We start from the raw sequence: 24582 nt of genomic DNA on the forward strand, positions 1-24582 counted from the left end.
AGAGCCAATCTATTTTGATAGATAGCATTTCTCATCTGAGTTTCTTGCCAGGCCAGAATAGTCAAGGCTCTGCCAGTTTTATTAGTGATGATTTCTAAGACAGCTTGTAACTGTATGATTCAGTTGAGCATGTAAATGGGGGGTCCAGTATCCCCACAAGCTGTCTTGTGCCCAAGTAGCAGGCCCATAATATTGTATGATTCTCTTGGGACCATTCAACATCTTTCTAATTTCCTGTAGCTATGCTTCTCTTTTTGCAGGAAGCATGGACATGGCAGCCCAGGAGTTCGCCTGTTTTTATAGGCAGTAGGAAGAAAGATGGTTTAATAGTGCCAATAACACAACTGCCTGCCCACTGGTTGGGTAATTTGGTGTAAGCTCTATGCCCAAATATCCAGTATAATTCAGTGGGGGCTGTCCAGTCCTGGTGGGACTCTGGGTGGGTCCACACGGTTTGCAACTTCAGGAATTTACTAAATGGATTCCTTTCTGTGTGATTTGAACTCCACCAAGTGACTGTTTTTGTGGTACCATTATACAGTTTCTGTCCCAGACAACTAAGTCGTCCTACGGGGTGAGTGAATTCTTTTCCTTCTCTAGCTATGCAATATTGTCCAATAATTGAGGCTTTTAGGATGCAGAAATTATCAGGGTGATTCTTTTGAGCCGGGAATTCATCGGGAACTGGGTCTGTGGGTACTAATTCTCGGGCTTCCTATGGCCATTGATCTCCCATTACAGTTCCTCCACATACATAACATGAAGTGACATTGAGAGACTGGGCTACATGCTTGGCTAATTGCAAAAACAAATTTCTTGTTTTTCCTGGAATTTCTGGTACTGGCATATGTAGTTCATCATAGAAAGTTTGAAACACTGACTCAGGAGAGCATTTGTAAACTTCTCCTCGAACTAAGATATTTACTCAAGGATCCAGTCTGGCCCCACTGATTCCTAAGGCCACATGCTTCCCTTTTTTCCAGCGAGCATCAAGGGGATTGGTTATTACCAGCTCTAAGGGTTACATTGTCCCTTAGTATAGGAAGGGCCACTTTTTCCTTTCTGAAGGTAGACTGGATCCTTTTCATTTTTTATCCAAGTGGCGCAAATGACACAAGACCAGTATCTACATTCATTTCCACACAGTCTTAATTCATGAAAAATGTACTTATTTTCAGTCATATAGCCTTTTCCCCAATCAAAAGAGCCACATCCCCTTCCTAACTCTATTATTAATGACAGCACAGGCATCAAATTTCAAGATTATGCATTTGGGCACTCCTTTTTCTTCTGTTTTGGCTAATACTTTACTTGTATCATTTACGAGTCCCCACCAGGCTTCAGTCCTTAATCTTATTTCAAAAACTCTGGATATGAGAGGCTCAGAGGGGTCATAACACACATCTAGGTGGTCGTTTCCTGGGCTACATACCTTGTACTGGGTGTCATTTTATAAACATGTTCCTTTTAAAGTTCCTAGGCATTCATAGTAACTATAGAACAGAAAGATTGTTTTAACTTGTTGCACTACCTCAGTAACCTGATGTATATACACTGAGAGCAGTCCTCCATGCAGGGAAAATCGGTGGAAGTTTTTACTATACAAGTCCAAATTATAAGGAAAATGAGTCCCACGATGATTCCCCTCATGCTTTGGCCGTGCGTAGACCAGTCAGCTTCTGGGTGTGACTAGAGCAAGTCTTGTTGTCCTCCTCAGAGTCACTTTGCAGGGGTTGTCCGGGCTCGGTTTTGCCTCCCAGGTTTCAGTGGCTGCAGGTTTCACACAGCTGTGGTGGATCCAGGCTGGGATTCCTTCTACCTTTACAGCCATGGGAGTGGTTAGGATTATGGTCTGAGATCCTTTCCACTGTGGCCACAAAAGGGCTACGTTCCAGTCCTTGATCCACACGTGATCACCTGGAGAGAAAGGGTGAACTGGGGAGAATAAGCTGACGGGACACCTCTCATTTACTCAAGTTGAGATTGTCTGTGTAATTTTTCCCAAAGCCTGTAGCTGTTGCTGTAACTCAATTTCACCTAACTCTCGTGGAGTGCCTGGAAGCTCCCATAGTATAGGAGGAGGCCTATGATACAGTATTTCATAAGGGGATCATCCTGTTTTCTTAGAAGGGGTGCATCTAATTTTAAACAATACCATAGGAAGGGCCTGTATCCATTTTAAACCTGTTTCCTGACATACTTTCCCTAAACTATTTTTGATGGTCCGATTCATTTGCTCTACCTTTCCAGAACTCTGAGGTCGGTAGGTGGCATGTAGCTTCCAAGTGATTCCTAATGCCTTTGCTGTCTTCTGTACCAAGTCAGCCACAAACACCAGCCCGTTATCTGAGCCAATTTGTAAGGGCAGTCCAAACCTAGGAATAAGATCTCAGAGAAGCACACGGGTTACTTCGTAGGCCTTTTCAGTTCGTGTTGGATAAGCCTCCACCCACCCAGAGTAAGTACACACAAGAACCAGCAAATACTTGTTACCTCCACATTTCAGCATTTCTGTGAAATCTACCTGAAGATCCTCAAGAGGAACTGCTCCATAAGCTTGTGTGCCAGGTGGAACAGTGGGGCCTTGCCTCGCATTGTGCTGTCGGCAAGTAATGCACTGTTGTGCTACTGCTTTGGCAAGGGCTGGCAAGTGTGAGATGTAGCGGCCTACATCTCACTGTACTGGCCTAACAACTTTTCAAGTGACTCTTGACCTAGATGAGTGGTTTCATGCACAGCCAGTACGACTGTGGCTCCCAGCAACTGTGGCACAGCTACCCTCCTATCTGGCAGTCTGATCCATACTTCTTTTATTACTTGCCCCCCTTCTGTGTGGAAAAAGTCTTTTTCTTCCTTACAATAGGTAGGTACCAGATCAGGTGTTTGAGGGAGTAAGGGGGCTGCTACTGATGTCTGATAAGGGGTAGATGCTGCTTTTAGAGCTGTTGAGTCAGCTTGGGAATTTCCTAAGGCCACTGAGGTGGAGGCTCGCTGGTGTCCCCTGCAGTGCATGACTGCCACCTTCTAAGGTTTCCACACTGCCTCTAATGATTGTAGAATTTCGTGTTGATATTTTATGTCCTTTCCCCCAGAGTTTAAAAGGCCCTTTTCCTTATATAATGCTCCACGCACTTGGAGGGTTAGCAAGGCATATGGAGAGTCAATGTAGATGTTTACAGTCTTACCTTCACTGAGTTCTAGAGACCGAGTTAAAGCAATGAGCCCAGGCTTCTGGGCTGAAGTGCTCTGTGGCAACGGTTTGGCTTCAATGACAATGTCCAAAGTTACCACCGCATATCCTGCACATCTTTCTCCTTGTGGGTTGATGAAGCTGCTCCCGTCCATGAATAACTCCCAGTCTACTGATGCCCATGGCTGGTCCCAAAGGTCAGGTCTGCTAGAATAAACTGAGTCCAACACTTCTACACAGTTATGCTCAACCGGGCTCTCTCATACTGGGAGCAGGGTGGCAGGATTTAGGGTGTTACAGACTTCAGTGGTTATGCGGGGATTTTCACATAGCAACCTTTGGTACTTGGTTAATCTAGCATTTGTTAGCCAATGATATCCTTTGGTATTCATCAAAGTTACCACAGCATGGGGGGGCCTTTATGTTGAGGTTTTCCCTAAGGGTTAGTTTATCCGCTTCTTGTGGTAACAGGGCCGTCGCTGTCAGGCCCCTTAAACATGGGGGCCAGCCTTTGGGAACCCCGTCTAGTTGTTTTGAGAGATAGGCCACTGGCCTTGGCCAGGGCTCCACAGTCTGGGTTAAAACTCCAACTGCCATTTTTTCTCTTTCTGACACATAGAGTGTAAAGGGCTTTGTCAAATCTGGTAGTCCTAGGGCTGGGGCTGACATAAGTTTTTCCTTTAACTCACAAAAGGCTTGCTGTTGTGGAGGCCTCCATTCAAAAAGCTCCTGGTTGCCCCTCTTTGTAACCCTTTACAAAGGCTTGGCTAGTACTGCAAAGTTTGGAATCCATAATCTGCAAAACCCCACAGCTTCTAGGAATTTCCTTACTTGCCTTCTGGTTTTGGGTTCCGGTGGGCTGCAGACAACCTGCTTTCTTTCTGACCCCAGGCTGCCCTCCCCTTTCCGAATAGTAAATCCCAGGTAGTGTACCTGCTGTCTGCAGATCTGAGCTTTCTTCTTAGGCACCTTATACCCACAGTCCTCCAGGTGCAGAAGCAGGGCATCTGTCCCTTTTGTGCACCCAACTGCTGTGGAGTGTCCCAGCAGAAGGTCGTCCACGTACTGGAGCAAGCCTAGGTCTTTAGCAGGAAACTTTTGCAGGTCTCGAGCCAGGGCCTTCTCGAAGATAGTAAGGTAGTTCTTGAATCCTTAGGGAAGCCGGGCCCGAGTGTACTGAGTAGTGACACCTGACTCCGTATCTTCCCACTGAAAGGCAAACAGCTTCTGGCTCTCAGGAGCTAGTCTGATGCTAAAGAAGGCATCTTTTAAGTCCAGACAGGTAAACTAGCTGTCCTCAGCTGGCAGCAGCCCTAACAATGTGTAAAGGTTAGGAACTGTAGGGTACAGAGTCACTGTAGCCTGGTTGAGCAAGCACAAGTCCTGTACTGGCTGGTAGTCCTTGGTCCCTGGCTTAGGGACAGGGAGGAGGGGGGTGTTCCATGGAGACTGGCAAGGAACTATAATTCCAAAGGCTTTCGAGTGCTTGAGATGAACCTGGATTCCTTTGAGAGATTCTCTGGGAACTGGATACTGCTTTTGTCTAATTGACTGGGCCCCAGGCTTAACTTCTATGAGTACAGGGGCTTGGTTGACCGCCAGTCCCAGAGGATTATCCTCCGCCCATACTTGGGGCCATTGCTTAGCTAGAGCTGGTTTAATCTCTTGGCCTGGCTCGGTCAGCAAAGTCTCCATTCTTCTTCCCTGGGGACCGTAAGGGCCATGATAACTCCTGTTCCTGGTAACTTTAGCTTGTAAAAAGCCCTGTTTTGTAAAGGAGATGGTGGCTCTCAGCTTGCTAAGCAAGTTTCTTCCCAGCAAAGGCAAGGGACAGTCAGGCATATATAAGAACTGGTGAACTATTTCATGTCCCCCCAGTGAGCAGGTCTGAAGTAGACAGAAAGCCTGCTTAGTGGAAACTCCTGTTGCTCTGATTACATCAATGGTTTCTTGTTTTTTTCTGAGGGGGCAACCAGGGTGGTCACTACTGAATGTTCAGCACCAATATCAACCAAAATCTTAATGTCCTTGCCCCTAATTGTAATCCTGACTGTGGGCTCCTTGAGGGCACTTGAGCCTGGCCCCCTTCAGTCTAATAGCCCTTCAGCCAGATTGAACAAAGCACCCTCGTCTTTATCTGAGGTCTTTTGCTCCAAATCACCTTGCTTTTCCTTCAGTTGGGGACACTTATCTTTCCAATGTCCTATTTCCTTACAATAGGTGCATTGGTTTTATTGCAAGCGTGGGCAATTAGATTGGGTATTCTTCCCAGAACCCCCATTTCCCTGTCCTTTCAGGGGAATTCCCCTAATGGCCGTGGCCAGTAAGTCAATGTTTCACCTGGCCTGGCGTTTGTCTTCCTTATGGCTTTCTCTGGGACTTGTTGCATCTCTATTCACAAACACTTAATTGGCTATTTCCAGTAACTGTGAGGTATTCATACCTGCAAACCCAGCCTGTTTCTGCAACTTTCTCCTGATACCTTCCGCGCTTTGACTAACTAAGGCCGTATTAATCATGTGCTGATTTTCAGGGCTATCTGGATCAAAAGGAATGTACATAGAGTAAGCCTCACACAGTTGTTCATAGAATTGCGCTGTACTCTCCTCTTTTCCTTGGATGACCTCAGAGACCATATTTACATTTGTAGCCTTTTGAGTCTTTTTCTTTAAACCTTATATCAATGCCTCACGGTACTGCCTTAGCCTCTCCATGTCTGGCTCCTCGTTCAGGTCCCATTGGGGGTCTGTTCCTGGCAGCTGAATTCTTCTATATTCTTGGGGGTTTTGGTAATTGACTGGGATGTGCTCCTCTAGCCACTTAGTTGCCGCCTGGAGCACCCTTCGCCTTTCATCTGTATTAAAGAGGTACATGAGCAGCTGGTGGCAATCATCCCAAGTAGGATTATGAGTCTGTATAATAGTTTGGAGCAAGTCAATTAAAGTTTGAGGCTTTTTGGTGTAAGATGGAGTATTATTTTTCCAATTGAGGAGGTCAGCAGAGGTGAAAGGTTGATACACAAAGGCTGCCTTTTCACCATGTGTCCATCCTCATCTACCCCAGTATATCGCTGTTCTCTCAGGGGCATTTGGATTTCAGTTTTGGGCCGTAAGTGAGCTGCCAAAGGAGGAGTTTCTCCCACGGCTTCACTTCTTCTTTTGTTTACTCTGGGTGGTCTGGGAGTATGGATATCTCGTGGAGGTGGAGGTGCTGTGGGCTCAGGAGTGGGGAGCCCTTCCTCTCAATAAGGAGGAGGCACTGCTGATACCAATTCCTGCCATGATTCTTCTGGTGTTGGCTCAGACAGGACTTTTGGCGCCAACTTCCCTCGGTGGGTGGACTGACAACCTTCCTTAACTAACTGTCCCTTTGCTACTAGTACTGCTGCTGCCTGTCCTCTTAACCACTATGGGGGATCTAAAACTAGCTGTAACCAAGACTTTATATACAGGAACTGATCTGGGTGCCCTGGCTTACAGGTTACCCTGTGCCATACCTTCGAGACAAAGGATCTGTCCAGGTTTCCTTCTGATGGCCAACCCACCTCTAATGCTGGCCAGTCTATCTCACACAAAGTTCTAAGTTTTCCTGGTGTCATAGTAACTCCATAGTCTCCCTTAAATCCCTTTTTGAAATTTTTCAACATAGTTCCTAGTGGGATAGGCTTACTTTGTGCCTGACCCATGTTTCCTTGAGACAAAACACCACGCTCACACCACATGCACACCACAAAACAAAGAACGGGTAAAGAGGGCACACACACACTTTTACAGTTTGCACCAAACCAGAATCAAAACCAAAATCAGAGTATCAAGAAATCCAAGCCAGGTCAAAACCAAAACCAAAGTATCAAGCAATCCAAGTCAAGTCAAAAACAAAAACCAAAGTGCCAGTACAGACACGTCATGGGTGATTAGGCCATGCTTCCACTCAAATGGAGTGGCTAAGTTCCAAAGACCAGTCTTACCAAATTTCAGATGTCCGGACTCTAAGTGCCAGTTCCTTCCTGGTATTCAGCCACTGCATTGATCCTCCACAGGGGCCTGCCATGCACTGCTCTGGTGAGGCGTTCCACTGGGGCAATTGCCTACCCGGGAGCACTCTCAGGATCCACGTCGCTCAAACTGACTGGAGTCCCCCACAGGGATGTTCCACAGGGCAGGCCTAAGCCACCTAAGGGGCTGCCTCGACCATCCATTAATCACCTCGCTTCCCAGTCAGGGAACCAAGAAATGTAGCAGGATGAGCCGCGCACAAGAACCCCTCAGACACCAAGTTGTGGAAGGGCTTTATTCAGCTGGGAGCGTTGGTGGACTCATGTCTCCAAAAACCGAGCTCCCTGAGTGAGCAATTCCTGTTCCTTTTAAGGCTTACAATTCTGAGGGGGTCCGTGTGAGAGGGTCGTGATCGATTGAGCAAGCAGTGGGTATGTGACTGGAGGCTGCATGCACCGGTAATCAGAATGGAACAGAACAGGACAGGGATTTTCACAGTGCTTTTCCATACGATGTCTGGTATCTATAGATAACATAACCGGCTAGGTCAGGGGTCAATTTTTAACTACCAGGCCTGGAATGCATACTGACTACTGATTTCACTTCTGTCTTTTCTTTAACTCCTACTTTTTCTTTGAGGCAGAAATTGGTCATAAGACAATATGAGGGGTGGTCTCCTCCCTTAACAATATAGCCAAGTTCTTTGCTAAGGCATATAACAAGGGTGACGTTTGCTGTAGTTCCTAATAAATTTCTCATTTCCATCTGAGGCCTCTTTAGCCTGGACTTCACTGTCCATGTCAGTATCAGCATTTTGATCAGCATTTGGCCATTTAACCAGTCTCTAAGAAGTTTCAAACTTCCCCTCATCTTCCTCTCTTCTTCTGAGCCCTCCAAATGTTTCTATCCTCTGCCCATTTCCCAGTTCCAAAGTTGCCATATTTTCAGGTATCTTTATAGCAGTACCCCATTCTTTGGTACCAATTTTCTGTGTTAGGCAATTTTTGCACTGCTGCAAAGAAATACCTGAGACTGGGTAATTTATTCTAAAAAGATATGTTAATCCAAAATCTCTGAGACAGGTCTCAGTCAATGTAGAAAGTTTATTTTGCTTCCATGACACAGCCTCAGGAGGTACTGATGACATGTGCCCAAGGTAGTCAGGGCACAGCTTGGTTTTTTACATTTTGGGGAGAAATGAGACATTAGTCAATATATGTAAGATGTACACTGGTTCACTCTGGAAAGGTGGTACAACTCGAAGTGGGGAGGGGGCTTCCAGGTCATATGTAGATAAGAGACAAATGGTTTGCATTCTTTTGAGTTTCTGATTAGCCTTATCAAAGGAACCAATCAGATATTCATTTATCTCATTAAGCAGAGGGATGACTGAATAGAATAGAAGACAGACTTGCCTTAAGCAGTTCCCAGCTTGACTTTTCTCTTTAGCTTAGTGATTTTGGGGTCCCAAGATTTATTTTTCTTTTGCAGAGGCTTAGCTGGGCATAGTGGCTCATGCCTGTAATCCCAGCACTTTGGGAGGATTGCTTGAGGCCAGGAGTTTGAGATCAACCTGGGCAACGTAGTGAGACCCTGTCTCTCAAAAAAAAAAAAGAAAAAAAGAAGTTTAATTGATTCACAGATCTGTAGGGTGTATAAGCATGGCACTGCTATCTGCTTGGCTTCTGAGGAGGCCCCTTCAGGGAGCTTGTACTTTTGGCAGAAGGCAAAGCAGGAGTAGGCTGTCACATGGCAAAAGCAGGAGCAAGAGGGTGGGGTAAGGTGCCACACACTTTTAGACAGCCAGATCTCACAAGAACTCACTATTGCCAGAACAGCACCAAGCTGTGCAGGCTCCATTCCCATAACCCAAACACATCTCACCAGGCCACACCTCCCACATTGGGGATTACAATTCAACGTGAGATCTAGAGGGGACAGCATCCAAACTATATCAGGCACCAATAGGAAACTAACATAGAACAGGTTTCTGAGTAGATCCAAGGCCATATTCCAGAAACAATAAGAACTGTTTCTTAGTATTTCTGTTATTCAGAAATTTAATGTGTGTATTGCTGAACCATTGTATTTGACCATCTTCAGACAATCATTCATCCATGAAAATACATGTCAATTTCAAGTGCTTCTCATTGACTATTTTTTGGATCATCTAGGTACTAGATGTACTAGATTTGGATCATCTAGGTTACTCATCAGTCATTAAGAGTAACCTATACAAGGGGAGGTACAATTAAGTGAAACTTACAGGGAGGGTAATGTCACTCAATATAAGGGAGAATTTTCTGTTAAAGCCATTCAAAAAGACATTGGGCTATATTTGGAGGTTTGTATGGCAGGATCTAAACAATTACTTGGTAGAGATGTTAAAGAGAATATTCATGCATTGGTTGAGTTGTTGGATGAGGACAGATTTTATTCTTGAATCCTAAGAACCCAAGGGGTTGTGAGGAAGAAGCATCACTGAAGATTGGGTGGGACTCTTGCGTATAGATGTGCAAATTATTCCTGTACAGCGTCTCTAGCCAAGACTGAAACCGCCAATAGAATCTAGCTCACACTTTGTTTGCCAAGCTGTGCATTCTGGCTATGGGGCTGCTGTGCCCTGAGGTAGCAGTAGCCTTTGGCTAATTCATATAAAGGTATTATCTACTTGATAAGATGTATGCTTGAAGGGCTGCATTCACCCAAAGAAGGCACTTTTTTTCTAATTTGCAGAAAGGTACTGCACGGGCCAGCACAAACCATGGGACTAGGGCTATAGGAGATGGTTTCTTGGAGTTGGTGAAGGCAACACAAGGATACATAAGAAAAAGAAACTAGAAATCAATAGCAGGAGGAAGTTGGGAAACTGTACAAATACATGGACATTAAACAACATGCCCCTGAATAACAAATGGGTCAATGAAATTAAGAAGGAAATCAAATTCTTGAAACAAATGAAAATAGAAATACAACATACCAAAACCTATGGGATAAAACAAAAGTGGTACTAAGAGGAAAATTTATAGCAAAATTTTATTTAAAAAGTAGACAAATATCAGCCGGGCGCTCACACCTGTAATCCCAGCACTTTGGGAGGCCAAGGCGGGCGGATCACGAGGTCAGGAGATCGAGACCATCCTGGCTAACATGGTGAAACCCCGTCTCTACTAAAAATACAAAAAATTAACCAGGCGTGGTGGCAGGCACCTGTAGTCCCAGCTACTCAGAGGGCTGAGGCAGGAGAATGGCATGAACCCGGGAGGCGGAGCTTGCAGTGAGCCGAGATCATGCCACTGCACTTCAGCCTAGGGGACAGAGCCAGACTCCATCTCAAAATAAATAAATGAATAAATGAATAAATAAATAAATAAATAAAATTTAAAAATAAATTTTTAAAAAGTGGACAAATATCAAACAATCTAACAAGGCACCTTAAGGAACTGGAAAAGCAAGAACTGCTTTAACCCAAAATTAGTAGAAGGAAAGAAAGAATAAAGACCAGGGCAAGACTAAATGAAATAGAGACTAAAAAAAAAAAAAAATGCAAAAGATCAACAAAATAAAACGTTGTTTTTTGAAAAGATAAATAAAATTGACAAACCATAAGCTAGACTAAGAAAAAAGCGAGAGAGAAACCAAATGAGTCAGAAAACGAAAAGAAGGGAAGGGGGTTATATTATTAATACTTTAATCCCAGTCTGACTTCTCCAGTCCCTTAGCTCACTTCTGAATTGTGCTACTCCCAATTGATATATTCTAATAGCATATCTAGTTGGGAAGAGAAAGTAGTACATGAATAAACTAATAAATGAGTTTCCATATTTCAGAGCTAAATAAACATCTCCTTTGGGAGGTCACTGTACAAGTTGGCAGCAAATGGAGAAAGCAAGAATCTAAGTATCAGAGATCAAAGGGAGAGGATGTGTCCACTCAAGGCTTTTATAGAGAAGGCAGAGCATTTCTCTCTGATTTGTAAGGCTGGTCAACTACCCAAATGTGTAAGGATAGATAATGCCAGTGTCCTCAGAGGCACAGGAGATATACACAGGAATCTAGCTAAAGCAGTTTCTGTATTCGTAGAAGAGTCCCAGCTAGCCAGGACTGTTCTTGATGTTGCAGACAGTCCAGGTAGCTAGATCTGTCTGGAGGTGACTTTGGAGCTGGACAATATGCAGATCTGTGTCGTGTGTGTATTCCTCCAGGTGTCCTTTGAGATGACCCATGAGACCCTGTACTTGGCGGTGAAGCTGGTGGATCTCTACCTAATGAAGGCAGTATGCAAGAAGGATAAGTTACAACTCCTTGGAGCCACTGCCTTTATGATTGCAGCAAAATTTGAGGTGAGCCTGAGTCCCTATGGCCTGGAGAATTAATCAAGTTTCCGTCCAACCCAGTGAATGAATATATATTCATATATATTCATTGTTATGTGCTGCATAACAATGTTTTGGTCAATGATGGACTGCTTATACTATGGTGGTCCTGTAAGAGTATAATGGAGCTGAAAAAGTCCTATCACCTAGTGACATCTTATCTTTTGTAACGTTGTAATGTAATGCATTACTCATATGGTGATGCTGGTGTAAACAAACCTACTGCACTGCAAGTCATAAAAGTATAGCACATACAATTACATACAGTACATAATGCTTGATAATGATATAAACTGTTACTAGTTTATGTGTTCACTATACTTTTAATTGTTTTATTATTATTGTATTAGAGACAAAGTCTCGCTCTGTTGCCTAGGCCGGAGTGCAATGATGTGATCATAGCTCACCGTAACCTCAAACTCCTGGGCTCAAGGAATCTTCCCACCACAGCCTCTCGAGTAACTAGGACTATAGGCATGCACCACAGTGCCTGGTTAAGTTTCAGAAATTTTTTTGTAGGGGTGGCGTCTCATTTTGCCCAGGCTGGTCTTGAACTCCTGGCCTCAAGCAATCCTCCTGCCTTGGCCTCCCAAAGCACTCGGATTACAAGTGTGAGCCACTGTGCCTGACCCGCTTTACAGTATACTATTACTTATTTAAAAAAAAAAAAAAAAGTTAACTGTAAAATAGCCTCAGGCATGTCCTTAGGGAGGTTTTCCAGAAGAAGGCATTGTTGTAGGAGATGACAGCTCCATGCATGTTATGAGCCCTGAAGAGCTTCCAGTGGGACAAGATGTGGAGGTAAAAGACAGTGATATTAATGATCTTGACTGTTTCTAGGCCTAGGCTAATGTGTGTGTTTGTGTCTTCATTTTTAATAAAAAAGTTTAAAAAGTAAAAAGTAAAGCTGGACATGGTATTTCAATGCCTGTAATCCCAGCACTTTGGGAGGCTAAGGCAAGAGGACTGCTTGAGCCCAAGAATTTAAGACCAGCCTGGAGAACAAAGTGACACCCCATCTCTACAAAAAAATAAAAAAGATTAGCTGGGTATTGTGGCACATACCTGTGGTCCCAGCTACATAGGAGGCTGAGGCAGGAGGATCCCTTAAGCCCAGGAGGTTGAGGCTGTAGTGAGATTTGTTCAAGCCACTGTATTCCAGTCTGGGTGAGAAAACGAGACCCTGTCTCAAAGAAAGCTTATATAATAAGGATATAAAGAAAGCAAATATTTTTATACAGCTTTATACTGTGTTTGTGTTTTAAGCTGTTATTACAAAAGAGTCAAAGTTTTATAAAATAAAGTTACAGTAAGCTAAGGTTAATTTATTATTGAAGAAAAAATATTTTTTATAAATTTAGTGTAGCCTAATTGTACAGGTACAGTGTTTATAAAGTCCATGGCAGTGTACAGGAATGTCCCAGGCCTTGCCATTCACTCACTACTCACACACTGACTCACCCAGAGCAACTTCTACTCCCACAAGCTCCATTCATGGTTAGTGCCCAATACAGGTGTACTGTTTTTAAATCTTTTATGCTGTATTGTTACTGTACTTTTTCTATGTTTAGATAGGCTAAACAAATACCATTGTGTTATAATTGCCTACAGAATTCAGTAGAGTCACGTGTGTACAGGTGTGTAGCCTAGGGGCAACAGGCTTATATACCATATAACCTGGGTGTATAGGCTGTACCATCTAGGTTTTTGGAGGTACACTCTTATCTGTGATCTTCCCACAATGATGAAAATGATGCATTTCTCATAACGTATCACTCTTGTTAAGTGACACATAACTGTGAATACATACATTTATATGTACATATATACACATGTGTATACACTTGTGTATATGTGTACTGATGTGTGTGTATACAGTTACATACATACAAATAATTTTTTTCTGCCACATTTTTTGTCCCTCTTTCCAAAGCAGAAAAGCTGGTGTTGGTTGGCAATGGTGGTGTATTTGTTTCCTGGCATCAGCAAGGTTCTTCCATTTTCTATTTGAAGATGTATTATGTGGGCATCCACCTAATTAAATGGGCAGTTCTTTTTACAGCTTCCTTCTGGTCCATGATTCTCTGCCTCCACCATTTTCTTGTTCTACCAACTCCATTCCTATCTGGTGGAGTCTCAATCTGCTTATATAACAAAGCATTGCCTAACCAGGGTGCTGGAGACATTTAAGAGAAAATGGCCTGGTGTTGATGGCAGTGAGTCTAAATGGTCCAGGTGAAATAGTAATTTGGGAAGTAGCAGTATAAAAGTGAGTAGCTGACCTTTTCTTCATGACCATTATCCATCTAACTAACCTCTCTGATTCCCCTTCCCTAGGTGCTAACTGATCTTGTTCAACTTTCATTTTTCCTTCAGCTAGGCTAGTTGTAGGAAGCCTTAGGGTTTGGGAGCAGAGAAGTGGCAACTTTTACCAAGGATTTCAAAGAACTTTAGAACTGTGGCCTTGTTTCTGTGTTGGTTCACTCCCCAGCTCCTGCCTCCCTCTCCTCCCCAGACACATACTGACTCTTACCCTCTCCCTCCCTCCCTGCCTCATTCTCTCCCTCCTTAACTTGCTCCCTTCCTCCCCTCCTTCTTTCCCTGTCACCTGCCCTCCAGTGATTTTTTTCCTTTACTCACCACCCCACCCTCCTTCGTTGCCCCTTACTCACCTGCTCACTTGAGCCCTCCCTCCCTCACTCTATCCCTTCCTCCTATGCCAGCTTGCTTGCTCCCTCCTCCCTTCCTCCTGCTTTTCCTCCCTTGCTCACTCCTTCCCTTGTTTCCTCCCTCCCTCACTCACCTGCTGGCTCCCTCTTTCTTTCCCTCTTGCTTCCTTCCCAGGCTCCCTCTCTTACTTGGTGGATAGATTCCTCTCTCCCTGGCTAGTCTACACCCTCCCTCCCTCCGTGGCTTGCTCTCTCCTTTCCTCTCTTTCCCTTGCTCCCTCACTTGCTCTCTCCCTTCCTCACCTACTTTCTTCCCTCCCAGGCTCCCTCTTTTTCTTCCTTGCTCACTCTCTCCCTTCCTCTTTTACTCCCTGTCCTGTTTTTTCCCTCCCTCCTTCTCTTACCCATTCCCTCCTTCCCTCTCTCCTTCCCTCGCTTGCTTTCCCTCCCTCCTTTGCTCCCTCCCTTCCTCCGAATTTCACAGGACCCCTCTTCTCCTCCCCTTCTATTCCTTTCCCCCTTCCTCCTTCCCTCCCTCCTTTGCTCTCTCCCTCTTTCCCTATGTGGCTTGCTCACTCTCTGCTTCTTTCCCTCTCTTTTCCTTTCCCTGGCTTGCTTTCTCCCTGGCACACTCCCTTTCTCCCTTGCTAGCTCCATCTCTTCCTCCCTATCCCACAGGACCTCTCCCTCCCTCCCTCCTCCTTCCCTCTTTCCCTTCCTCCCTCCTTCCTTCCTCTCCCTCCCTTCTTTCTCTCACCCTCCCTCCCTATCTTCTTCCTTGTACCCTCCCTTTCACCCTCCATTCTCCTATTCTCCCTTTCATCCTCCTTTGTGCTTCCCTCCCTCCCTCCTTCCTTCTTCCCTCCCTCCTTGCCTCCCTCCTTCTCTCCTTCCTCTTTCTCTCCTTCCTCTTTCTCTCTCTGTCCCTCATTCCTCCTACCCTTCCTCCCTCATTTCTTCTTCCCTCCCTCCCTTCTTTCTTCCTCCTACCCTTTCTTTCTCCCTTCTTCCTCCATCCTTCCTTCCCTTTCTCCTTCCCTCCCTCCCTCCTTGCTTATCTCCCTTCTTCCTCCTACTCTCCCTTTGTCCCTCCTTCCTCCTACCCTCCCTCTGCACCCTCCTTCCTCCTTCCCCCTCCCTTTTTCTACCTTCCTTCTCTCCCTTCTTCCTTTCTCCTTTTCCTCCTTCCCTTCTCTGTTTCCTCCTTCCCTCCCTCCCTTTTTTCTCCTTCCCTTTCTTCCTCCCTTTTTCCTCCCACACATCTTCCCTCCCACCTTCCTCCTACTTTCTTCTACTCTCCTTCTTCATACCCTCCTTTCCTCCTTCCTTTTTTCCTCCTTCCTTCCCTTACTCCTTCCTTCCTCCCCTTCTCCTTCCTTCCCTCCTTTTCTCCTTCCTTTGTTCCTTCTTTCTCTCCTTCCTCCTACCCTTTTTCTCCTTCCTTCCTCCTACCCTCTCTCCCACCCTCCTCTTGTCTACCCTTCCTTCGGCCCTCCCTCCTTCCTCCTCCCTTCCTTCCTCCCCTCCTTCCTCCTACACTCCTTTAGTCCCTAATTTCTCCTACCCTCTCTTCCTCCCTCCTTTTCCCCTCCCTACTCTTTTCCTCCCATTCTCCTTCTTCATCCTATCCTTCCTTCCTCCTACTCTCTTTCCTTCTGCACCCCCCTTTCCCTCCATCCCTTCCTCCCTCCCTCCCTTCTTTCTCTTTTTCTCCCTTCCTCCTTCCTGTCCTCCCTCCTTTCTTCTTCCTTCTCTTCCTTTCTTTATCCCTCCCTCCCTCCATCCTTCCTCCTACCCTCTCCCCCCGCTTCTTTCTCCTTCCCTTTCTTTCTCCCTCATTCCTCCTACCCTCCCTTCCACCCTCTTTCCTTCCTTCCCTCCCTCCTTTCTCTTTGTCTCCCTCTGTCCCTTCTTCCTCCTACCCTCCCTCAGTCCCTCCTCCCTTCTTCCCTCCTTCCTCCTCCTCTCCCTCCCTCCTTTCTTCCACCCTCTTTCCTATACCCTCCTTCCTTCTGTTCCTCTTTTCTTCTTCCCAACCTCCATTCCTCCTTCCTCTTACCCTCCTTCCTCTTACCCTCCTTCCTTCCCTCTTTTCTCCTTCCCTCTTTTCTCCTTCCCTCTTTTCTCCTTCCCTCTTTTCTCCTTCCCTCTTTTCTCCTTCCCTCTCTCCCTCCTTCCTTTTTCTCTCCCTCCTTTCCTCCCTTCCTCCCTCCTTCCTCCTCCTTTCCTCCCTCCTTCCTCCTACTTTCCTCCCTCCCTCCCTCCTTACTCCTCCTCCTCTTCTTCCTCCCTCCTTCCTTCCTCCTCCTCCTCTTCTCCCTCCCTCCTTCCTCCTCCTCCTCTTCTCCCTCCCTCCTTCCTCCTCCTCCTCTTCTCCCTCCCTCCTTCCTCCTCCCTCCTCCTCCTCTCCCTCCCTCCCTCCTCCCCTCCTCCCTCTTCCTCCTCTTCTCCTTCCTCCTCCCTTCTCCCTCCCTTCCCTTCTCCTCCCCTTCTCCCTCCCTTCTTCCTCCTCCTCCCCTCCCTCCTTCCTTCCTCCTCCTCCCTCCCTCCTCCTCCTCTTCTCCCTCCCTCCTCCTCCCCTCCCTTCCTCCCTATTTTCCACTTCCCTCCCTCTGTTTCTCCTCCCTTCTATCCTACCTCTCTCCCTCCTTCCTCCTTTCCTCCTTCCCTCCCCTTTTCTTCCTACCCTCCCTCCTTTCTCCTTCCCTCCCTCCCTCTCTTTTTCTTTCTACCCTTCCTCCCTCCCTCCCTCCCTGCTTTCTTGCCTCCCTTCCTTTCTTCTTCCTCCTGCCCTCCCTTTCTCCCTCCTTTTTCCCTCCTTCACTCCCTCCTTTATTCTCTCCCTGCTTTCTCCTTCTTTCCCTCCCTCCTTCCCCTCCTCCCTTGTTCCTCAGTCTCTCCCTTCCTTTCTTTTCCTTCTTCCCTCCCTTCTTCCCTCCTTTTTTCCCTCCCTTCTTTTTTTCTCCTTCCTTTACTCCATTTTCCCTTTGTTTTCCCTCTCTACTTCCTTCTTCCCTCCCTCCTTCCTACCTTCCCTCTTTCCTTCCTCCTTTCTTCCATCTTTCCTCAACTGATCTTTTCTTTCCTCAGTTACTCAATCTTTTTCTTTTTCTTTTTCTCTTTCTCGGTGGCTTTTCTCACTCAGTTCTTGCCCCTCCCTCCCCACCCTGTGCCCACCTCCCCTCCTCTTTCCTTACCTCCCTTGTTCCCTCCCTTTGTTTCCTGCTTTCTCCCTGGCTGGCTCTCTCTGTGTCTTGGAGAGCTGTGCTGTGCCTTAGCTTCAGTGGTGTTAAGAACACTGCGGGTGGTCCCTGGCTGACAGAAAGGGGAAGGGAGGGTGGAAGTGAAAGAGAGGGAGGGAGGGAGTGGTGGGCACTTCTTAGCAAATCCTGGGAGTTGGAGCACCCCTCCTCTGTTGGCTAGGACAGAGCGCCCCTACCAAGTCCTATGGAGGAGGGGTGTCTTCCTCTCACAGGATTAAGAAGTACAGAAAGCCTTTTGTTTAGGGGAGGTGTGGAGATGGCATGAGGAGAGAAAGGAGACAGTAGCCGTTGCACAGAGCAGTGGAAGAGAGAGGTTCTTGCCCCGGTGTTGCCACTAGCTTGCTGTGTGAACCTGAGCACATCACTTTTCTCTGAGCCTAGGTTTCTTTGTCTGCCAAACCAAAGGGTTGGTCCTGTCTGTGATCCAAAAATAGGGAAAAGGTGGGGGAAGAAGGCTGTGGTGGGCAGTAAGCTGCAGGTAGGGAGAAGAATTAGGGGCCTTCCTGTGTCCTCATTGTTTCTCCAAACCAATGTTTGACCTCCAGAGGGCAGAGCACTGGAAGAACCTCCTGGGACAGAGGTTCTTCTTACCCTCAGCCTGGCCTGGCCCTCCCTTGTCTGACCTCTGGGCACCTCCGCACACTCTGCCCACTGCAGACCTTTGTTTCTGCTTATGTTTCCTCTGTGCCTGTCTGCCTCTCCCCCTCTCTCACTGCCGGATACCTTGTATTGCCCTCTTCAAACATCCTTACTCATTCCTTACCCTAGGACACAAAATACAGGCTTATTTTCTATCTCTAGCTCCCCTTTCTGTGGCTTCCTTCTGTTCCTCCCTCCAGAGCAGGCCTTAGATTTCCCATTCGTGGTTCTCAGAGGGCAGATTGCTACTCCTAGATCCTGTGCCCCATTATGTTGCTTCTGGCACTGTAAGAATCCACCCCCAGGAGGTCCTATCCTCTGTCTGGTGGTGGTGGTACAGTTTTGGGGCAGGCCTCTTCTGTCCTTTCTTTGGTTTACTTTTTCTGATGAGCCACTCACATCAACCAGAAGCTGAGTCTCAGAGCTACCCTGAAGATTTATGCCAGGAAATCCTTCACCCTTCTTCCCGCTGGCTTTTACCTCTAAGCAGAAAGGATGGGGCTGTCTGCCTGGTTGTCACCTCCTCTCCTCTCCACCCATAGGAGCACCACCCACCTTGTGTGGATGACTTTGTGTACATCTGTGATGATAATTATCAGCGATATGAGATGCTCAACGTGGAAATCGACATCCTGAACGTCCTCAAATTTGACATTAACATTCCGGTCGCCTATCATTTTCTGCGAAGATATGCTAGGGTAAGAGAGAAGAGACACATCTTCATTCTCCCACTGCTGAGTTAGTCTCCTTTACACCCAGAGTAGCTGCCTGAGTGGTAGGAAAGGGGAAAGGGACAACAGGCAGCAGGGAGCATTCTCCTTCCATCCAACCTCCTAGGTTAAAGCTTGGCAATCTTTGTGAAACAATGGGAGGTGGGGGGGGGGGTGAGTTGCAGATTTCCACAGTGTGTCTATAAGGTTTTGAGGTGAGGCCGGAGTTGGGGAGGGGAAACGTTTCTTTGATCGGTGGGGGGGACACGTGGAAAGCTTTGTAGGGGGACACTGGCAATATTCTCGTTCTTTGCCTGAGTATTGGTTACAAGGGAGGTCACTTTATAATTCATTGTATTGTGCAAATGTGTACAATGTACTTTTCTCTTTGTGTGTGTGATAGGTTGTAATTAAAAAAAAATAAGTTTAAACAAGAAAAGGGAAAATGTTGTTTTGAAGTATGGAACACCTTATAGGGAGGACCGGGAACAGAGTCACGGTGGGAGGAACTTTGGCTCTTTAAAGAATGACCCATATAGCAAGGGGGGATGTAGGCCAGTACCATACATACAGTTGATAATTTGATTAAAATCCTAAAGGTGGCAAATCCCACTGACTGTTTCAGAATGCCCCCTAAAGAGTCTGTTTTTGTGGGTAGGGAAAATGAGGTGAATTATGGTTGCAGGAGAAAGGCACATTACTCAAACAGAGGGCCACTGAGGCTCGGGATGATGTAACTGGAGAGGGAGTCCTCTGCTTGGTACCGGCTTTCTAAATTGATTTCTGAGCCAGTCTTCTCATTGCCTTTAGTGTATCCACACCAACATGAAGACACTGACCTTGTCCCGCTACATCTGTGAGATGACCCTGCAGGAATACAACTATGTCCAGGAGAAGGCTTCCAAGCTAGCTGCTGCCTCCTTACTACTGGCCCTCTACATGAAGAAGCTCGGATACTGGGTAAACGCTTGCAAGATAGGGGTGTGGGGGCAGAGATTTAAAAAGCACAAGGTCAGCTCGGGGGAAGGTGTAAATTAGGGCCATGGGAAACTCTTGGGGACAAAACTGACACATACTCACAATTATGAACTCTAACACCTGGACAACCGGACAAGGGCTTCTATAGCAATAGTTTTGAATTATGTCATTTTTCATAATCAAAGTACCCTTTGTTCCAAAGAAAGCTCACCTGAAAGCTTACTGTGAAGGTATTCTGGTTGTCATAGGGAGTAGTGTGATCCTACTTCTTATCCCCAGCCCTGTTCCCCTCTTGTCTCTTGCAATCCCCTCAGCAAGGCTGGCCCCTGAGGGAGCTTGTTGGAACAGGGTTTGAAAAGCACTGAGCCAGGGAAGAGTAGTGAAAGCAACCGTCTGTGTCTATAAAAGTGGCCCTTGGGCATGACTATAGTGTTCTTCTGTGAAGAAGGCCCTCACAAAGCCTCCTGCTCCAATACAAATAAAACTCATATTTGATGCTTTCTCAATTGTATGAAAAGTTGGGGGTAAAATCAACTTTAGTGAATTTTGCATTCTTACTGATGATATGTATAATATGTAATCCAAGTAGCAGGAGTATGCTCACAAATGCAGCCCCTCTGCTCAACCACTTCTGAGCTCCTCCTACCTAAAAATCCTGGAGCCACTGAGGGAAGAACCTCTGTGTGCTGAGAAAGAACCACATAAAGTACTTATGTGAACTTGGACAAGCCATATTAAAATTTCTTGAAACAGAGAAAGCATTCAATAGATGATAGTGATGATGAAAAAGAATAAATAATAATTATGACTGGCATTTATTGAGTGCTTAGACAGTGATCTAAGCACTTTGCATATTAACTCATTTAATCTCCACAATAACCCCACACGATAGTACTGTTATCCCTGTTTTGCAGATAAGAAATAACTCCCATGTTTACACAGCTGATGAGAGGTGGAGCTAGGCTTTGGAAACTAGGAGTGGTATTCACAATCTAAACCAACTGTGTAATCAGAATGGGCATGGCCACAGCTCTGGAGCTAAGGGCCTGGAGGCCCCATGCTGAACCAAGCTTTGACCCTTGGATCCCATGGAAATCTAGTGGGCCAAGAGGGGGACAGCTGATGGGTCCAGGGCAGCAAACTGTGTGCCAACTAAGATAGAAATATTTCAGTGTTTTCACACTTGGTGACTAAACCAGGGCTTATCAGCTAAATGTCATCCTGAATCTGAACTCGGGTAGTCTGACTCCACAATCCTCTATGTTAGTATACTGCCTCTCCTATAGATAAGGAAGGCTTCACAGAAGAGGTGACTTTTGAGCTGGGTCTTGAAAGGTGTGTAGGAACTTGTGAGAGGAGACATTCTAGGTAGAGGGAGCAATAATTAAAAAGACACGAAGGCATTGAGGAGGGAGTATGTTGTGTTTAGGGCAGAATAAGACATCCCCTGTGGATACAGCAGAGAGTATTGTAAAAGGAGAGGTGCTAATGATGTTAATAGTGACAGATGAGACCAGAATGGTAGATCATGGTCCGATTGTGAAAGAAAGGCCTTGAAGGCTACACTAAGGCATTGAAGGTTTTTTAGGCAGGGAGGTTGACCTGCTCCTGTTTGTGTGTTTTAGAAACAGTAGTGGTGTAGCAAAATAGAAGGTAGAGTAGATGAGAGAGAACACCAGTGAGCAGGCTATTATAACATAGTCAAGGTGAAGCATTTGAGAGTCTGAACTGACACAGTGGCACTGGGGCCTTTTAATCTTATTTAACACATCCAGTCTACTCCATTACCCCCTTGTGTTACTCCCCTACTCAGCACGCCAATGACCGCCCTTTGCCTGTGGTGGTGGTAGTTTCCAAACAGTATTTGGGGGAGTCCTGGGTTTCCTGCAGAAGTGTCTCAGGTACCATGTGAAAGATAAAGGGATCCAAATTCGTGGGCTTCTTAGCTCCCACCCTCACTTCCAGGTAAGCTATTTGGGCTTCCAGGTAAGATACTTGAAAAAGAGGAGTTCAAGGAAAATAAGACATTTTGAGGAAACCACCAAATCCTCTTCCTTTCTCTGTCTGTTGAGCTCCCCACTTCACCAACCATTGTGGACATGCTCTCCTCTGTGAAGCTTTCTGTGACTCTCCCCACAGAGTTTGTGGGTCCTGCTGCTGTGTTCCTCCAGTGTCCTATGCTCACTTCCATTCTAGCACTTACCACATTTTTAACTCTGTTTGCACATCTGTCTCCTTTACTAGACTACAAACTCCTCAAGGGCAGGTCCCTCGTTCATTTTTGTGTTCCCAGGATCCTACGTATAGGGCTTGGTAATCCTAGTTAGCATTGTTTGGGCACTTACTATATGCCAGACTCTGTTCTATGTATGATAAACACACATACACACACACACACACACACACACACACACATATTTAACCCTATGATGGAATTACTGTAATCCCCATTTGGCAGATTGGGAAACTGAGGCCCCAAGAGGTTAATTAACTGGCTCCAGGCCAAGCTGTTAGGGGAACTGAAATTTGACCTGAAGCATTTTGCCTCCAGGACCTCTGCCCTTAAACACTGCTGTACCGCTTCTGTCACATAATAGGCATTCTTAGCTGAGTGAGAAAATGAACCTGTGCAATGATAGCTGTTACAGTCGGAGAGGAGGATCAGCCTTAAGTTCACGTTGGCAGTTGAGTTGGCACCTAAACTTTGTTCTAGGGTTTACCTGGCCATTAGCTCTGGACCTGAGACTGAGTAAATTACAAAATCAGTCCTATTCCTTAGGACTGGTGGATTTCTGCTTACATGAACATCTGTGACCAGGGCTAATATCTTTTTTGTTGTTGTTGTTAAGAGATAGGGTCTTGCTCTGTTACCCAGGCTGGAGTGCAGTGGTGCGATCATAGCTCACTGCAGCCTCGAACTCCTGGGCTCGAGTGATCCTCCTGCCTCAGCCTCCCAAGTAGCTGGGACTACAGGTCCACACCACCATGCCCAGATAATTTTTAAATTTTTTTATAGAGATAGAGTCTTGCTGTGTTGCCCAGGCTGGTCTTGAATTCCTGGGCTCAAGCAGTCCTCCTGCCTCGGGCTTCTAATGTGCTGAGATTACAGGCATGATCCCTACCACACCTGGCCAAGAGCTAATATCTAAATGGTACGTATGGATATAGCCATCTCAGTAGTTTGTGGCTGGAACCTATTCTTCTGTAAAGCATAGTATAATTATTGATCAGCATCCATACTATGTGAGTCTTTGAAATGTTTTGAATGTCATCTCTGTTTAAACCATGTGTGGGAAGCTTAGACTTGGGATAGCAGAGATGGAGGGAGGATTGTGCTTCCTATAGTAGAAATCACTATTCATGCTGCTTCTTCCAGGTTCCCTTCCTGGAGTATTACAGTGGCTACAGTATCTCTGAGCTTCACCCCTTGGTCAGACGGCTGAACAAACTGCTGACTTTCAGTTCTTACGATAGTCTCAAGGCTGTGTATTACAAGTATTCTCACCCGTAAGTACCAAGCCCCGGATGAGGTTGGGTTTGTGTTCATTTACGGGGAAGCTTTAAAATACTAGACCCAGACTAGCCTCACTTAGGAGAAAAAGATTCAGGCACTTTTCACCTTCCTTTCTACTCTAGGGTTAAAGCAAGATAGGGAACTAAGGGCCATATGTCCCACTTGTTCCATGGAGCCTGATTGTATTTGCCCTATTCTATACTGAGGAGACCCCTCTTCCTTTTGCAGGGTCTTCTTTGAAGTCGCCAAAATCCCCGCCTTGGATGTGTTGAAGCTGGAGGAGATTTTGAACTGCTGATTGTGAGGCCAAGGGCGTGGTACTCTAGCAGCAGCCACAGGACTAGGCATGCATGTTAATAGGGTATATTTATTCTGTGTTTGAATTTGTCTTTTGATTGCTTTTATTCATTTTTCCTCTCTTTGTCTTTTCCCAAACTGATAATGTTATAAATATTTATGTTGTTTGTTTTTATGAAAGAAAAAAATATTGTCATATTTGACTACAAATTTAATAAAAAATTAATAGTTATTGTTAAAATGGCTCATCTCCCCTCTTATTGTTCAGGAATCCCATGCACAGCTGAATAATTCTTTTCTTCTTCCTAGTCAAGGCTGGGCCCCAGGGCCTAGGTTACCCAATTCCCTCCTCTGTTTAGAAGCTTTCTCCTCATGGGAAGAGGAATTGAGCTAACTGTGAACTGATGGATGGGGCTACAGAAGGAGGTGCCCAGTCCAAGGAGAAAGCTCCTTACCTGACAGGCAGGCCTCTCTGTTCAGAGCTGGGCAGCTGGCAGTGTAGGCTAATACCCTTTGGTCTCAATCTCAGGTATTTTGCTTTCTTTGCTTCTTCCTAGATGATGAAAAGTTGGGGATCAGGATTTTAATCCAAATGTAGCCTTGCTTTCAGTTTGGCAGCTTTTTAGAGTCCAAATTTGAAAACACTCTTGGAGTGGTATGTGCTGAAATCATTTTTGGCCCTTGTCTTCTGCCAAGAGAAGAAATTCCTACCTGTGAAATTGGCAAGATGTCCTATAAATGCAAGCATCAACGACTTGCCCAATCTTTAACTCACATAGCATTAAGAGGTTCTGCTTTCTTTTTCACTGTGCCCTACCTTTGGGGTGATGTGTACTGGGACAGTTACTTAAGTTGTTAATGGAGGAGTGGAACATCCAGTATGCCAGTTGTTCAAGAGCCGCTCCTCAGTCTCACCCCAGGACCTCCCCACAATCCAGCATGTAAAGTCTA

General features: G+C 45.8%; 1 protein-coding gene across 2 annotated transcripts in view; it reads left to right on the forward strand.

Moving 5' to 3' along the window:
• CCNB3 (cyclin B3) overlaps positions 1-23872 on the forward strand; it is an 87669-nt gene extending 63797 nt beyond the window's left edge. For both annotated transcript variants that reach the window (XM_050776834.1, XM_050776835.1), the window contains exons 9-13: positions 11391-11528; positions 18675-18830; positions 19653-19802; positions 23197-23327; positions 23563-23872. In XM_050776834.1, coding sequence (XP_050632791.1) covers positions 11391-11528; positions 18675-18830; positions 19653-19802; positions 23197-23327; positions 23563-23632 — 645 coding nt within the window. In that variant the 3' untranslated portion in view covers positions 23633-23872. The remainder of the gene's footprint in view (positions 1-11390; positions 11529-18674; positions 18831-19652; positions 19803-23196; positions 23328-23562) is intronic.
• Positions 23873-24582: the final 710 nt, after the last annotated feature.

The sequence above is a fragment of the Macaca thibetana genome, chromosome X (assembly GCF_024542745.1).
Source record: "Macaca thibetana thibetana isolate TM-01 chromosome X, ASM2454274v1, whole genome shotgun sequence".
In the NCBI taxonomy this organism is placed as follows: Eukaryota; Metazoa; Chordata; class Mammalia; order Primates; family Cercopithecidae; genus Macaca; species Macaca thibetana.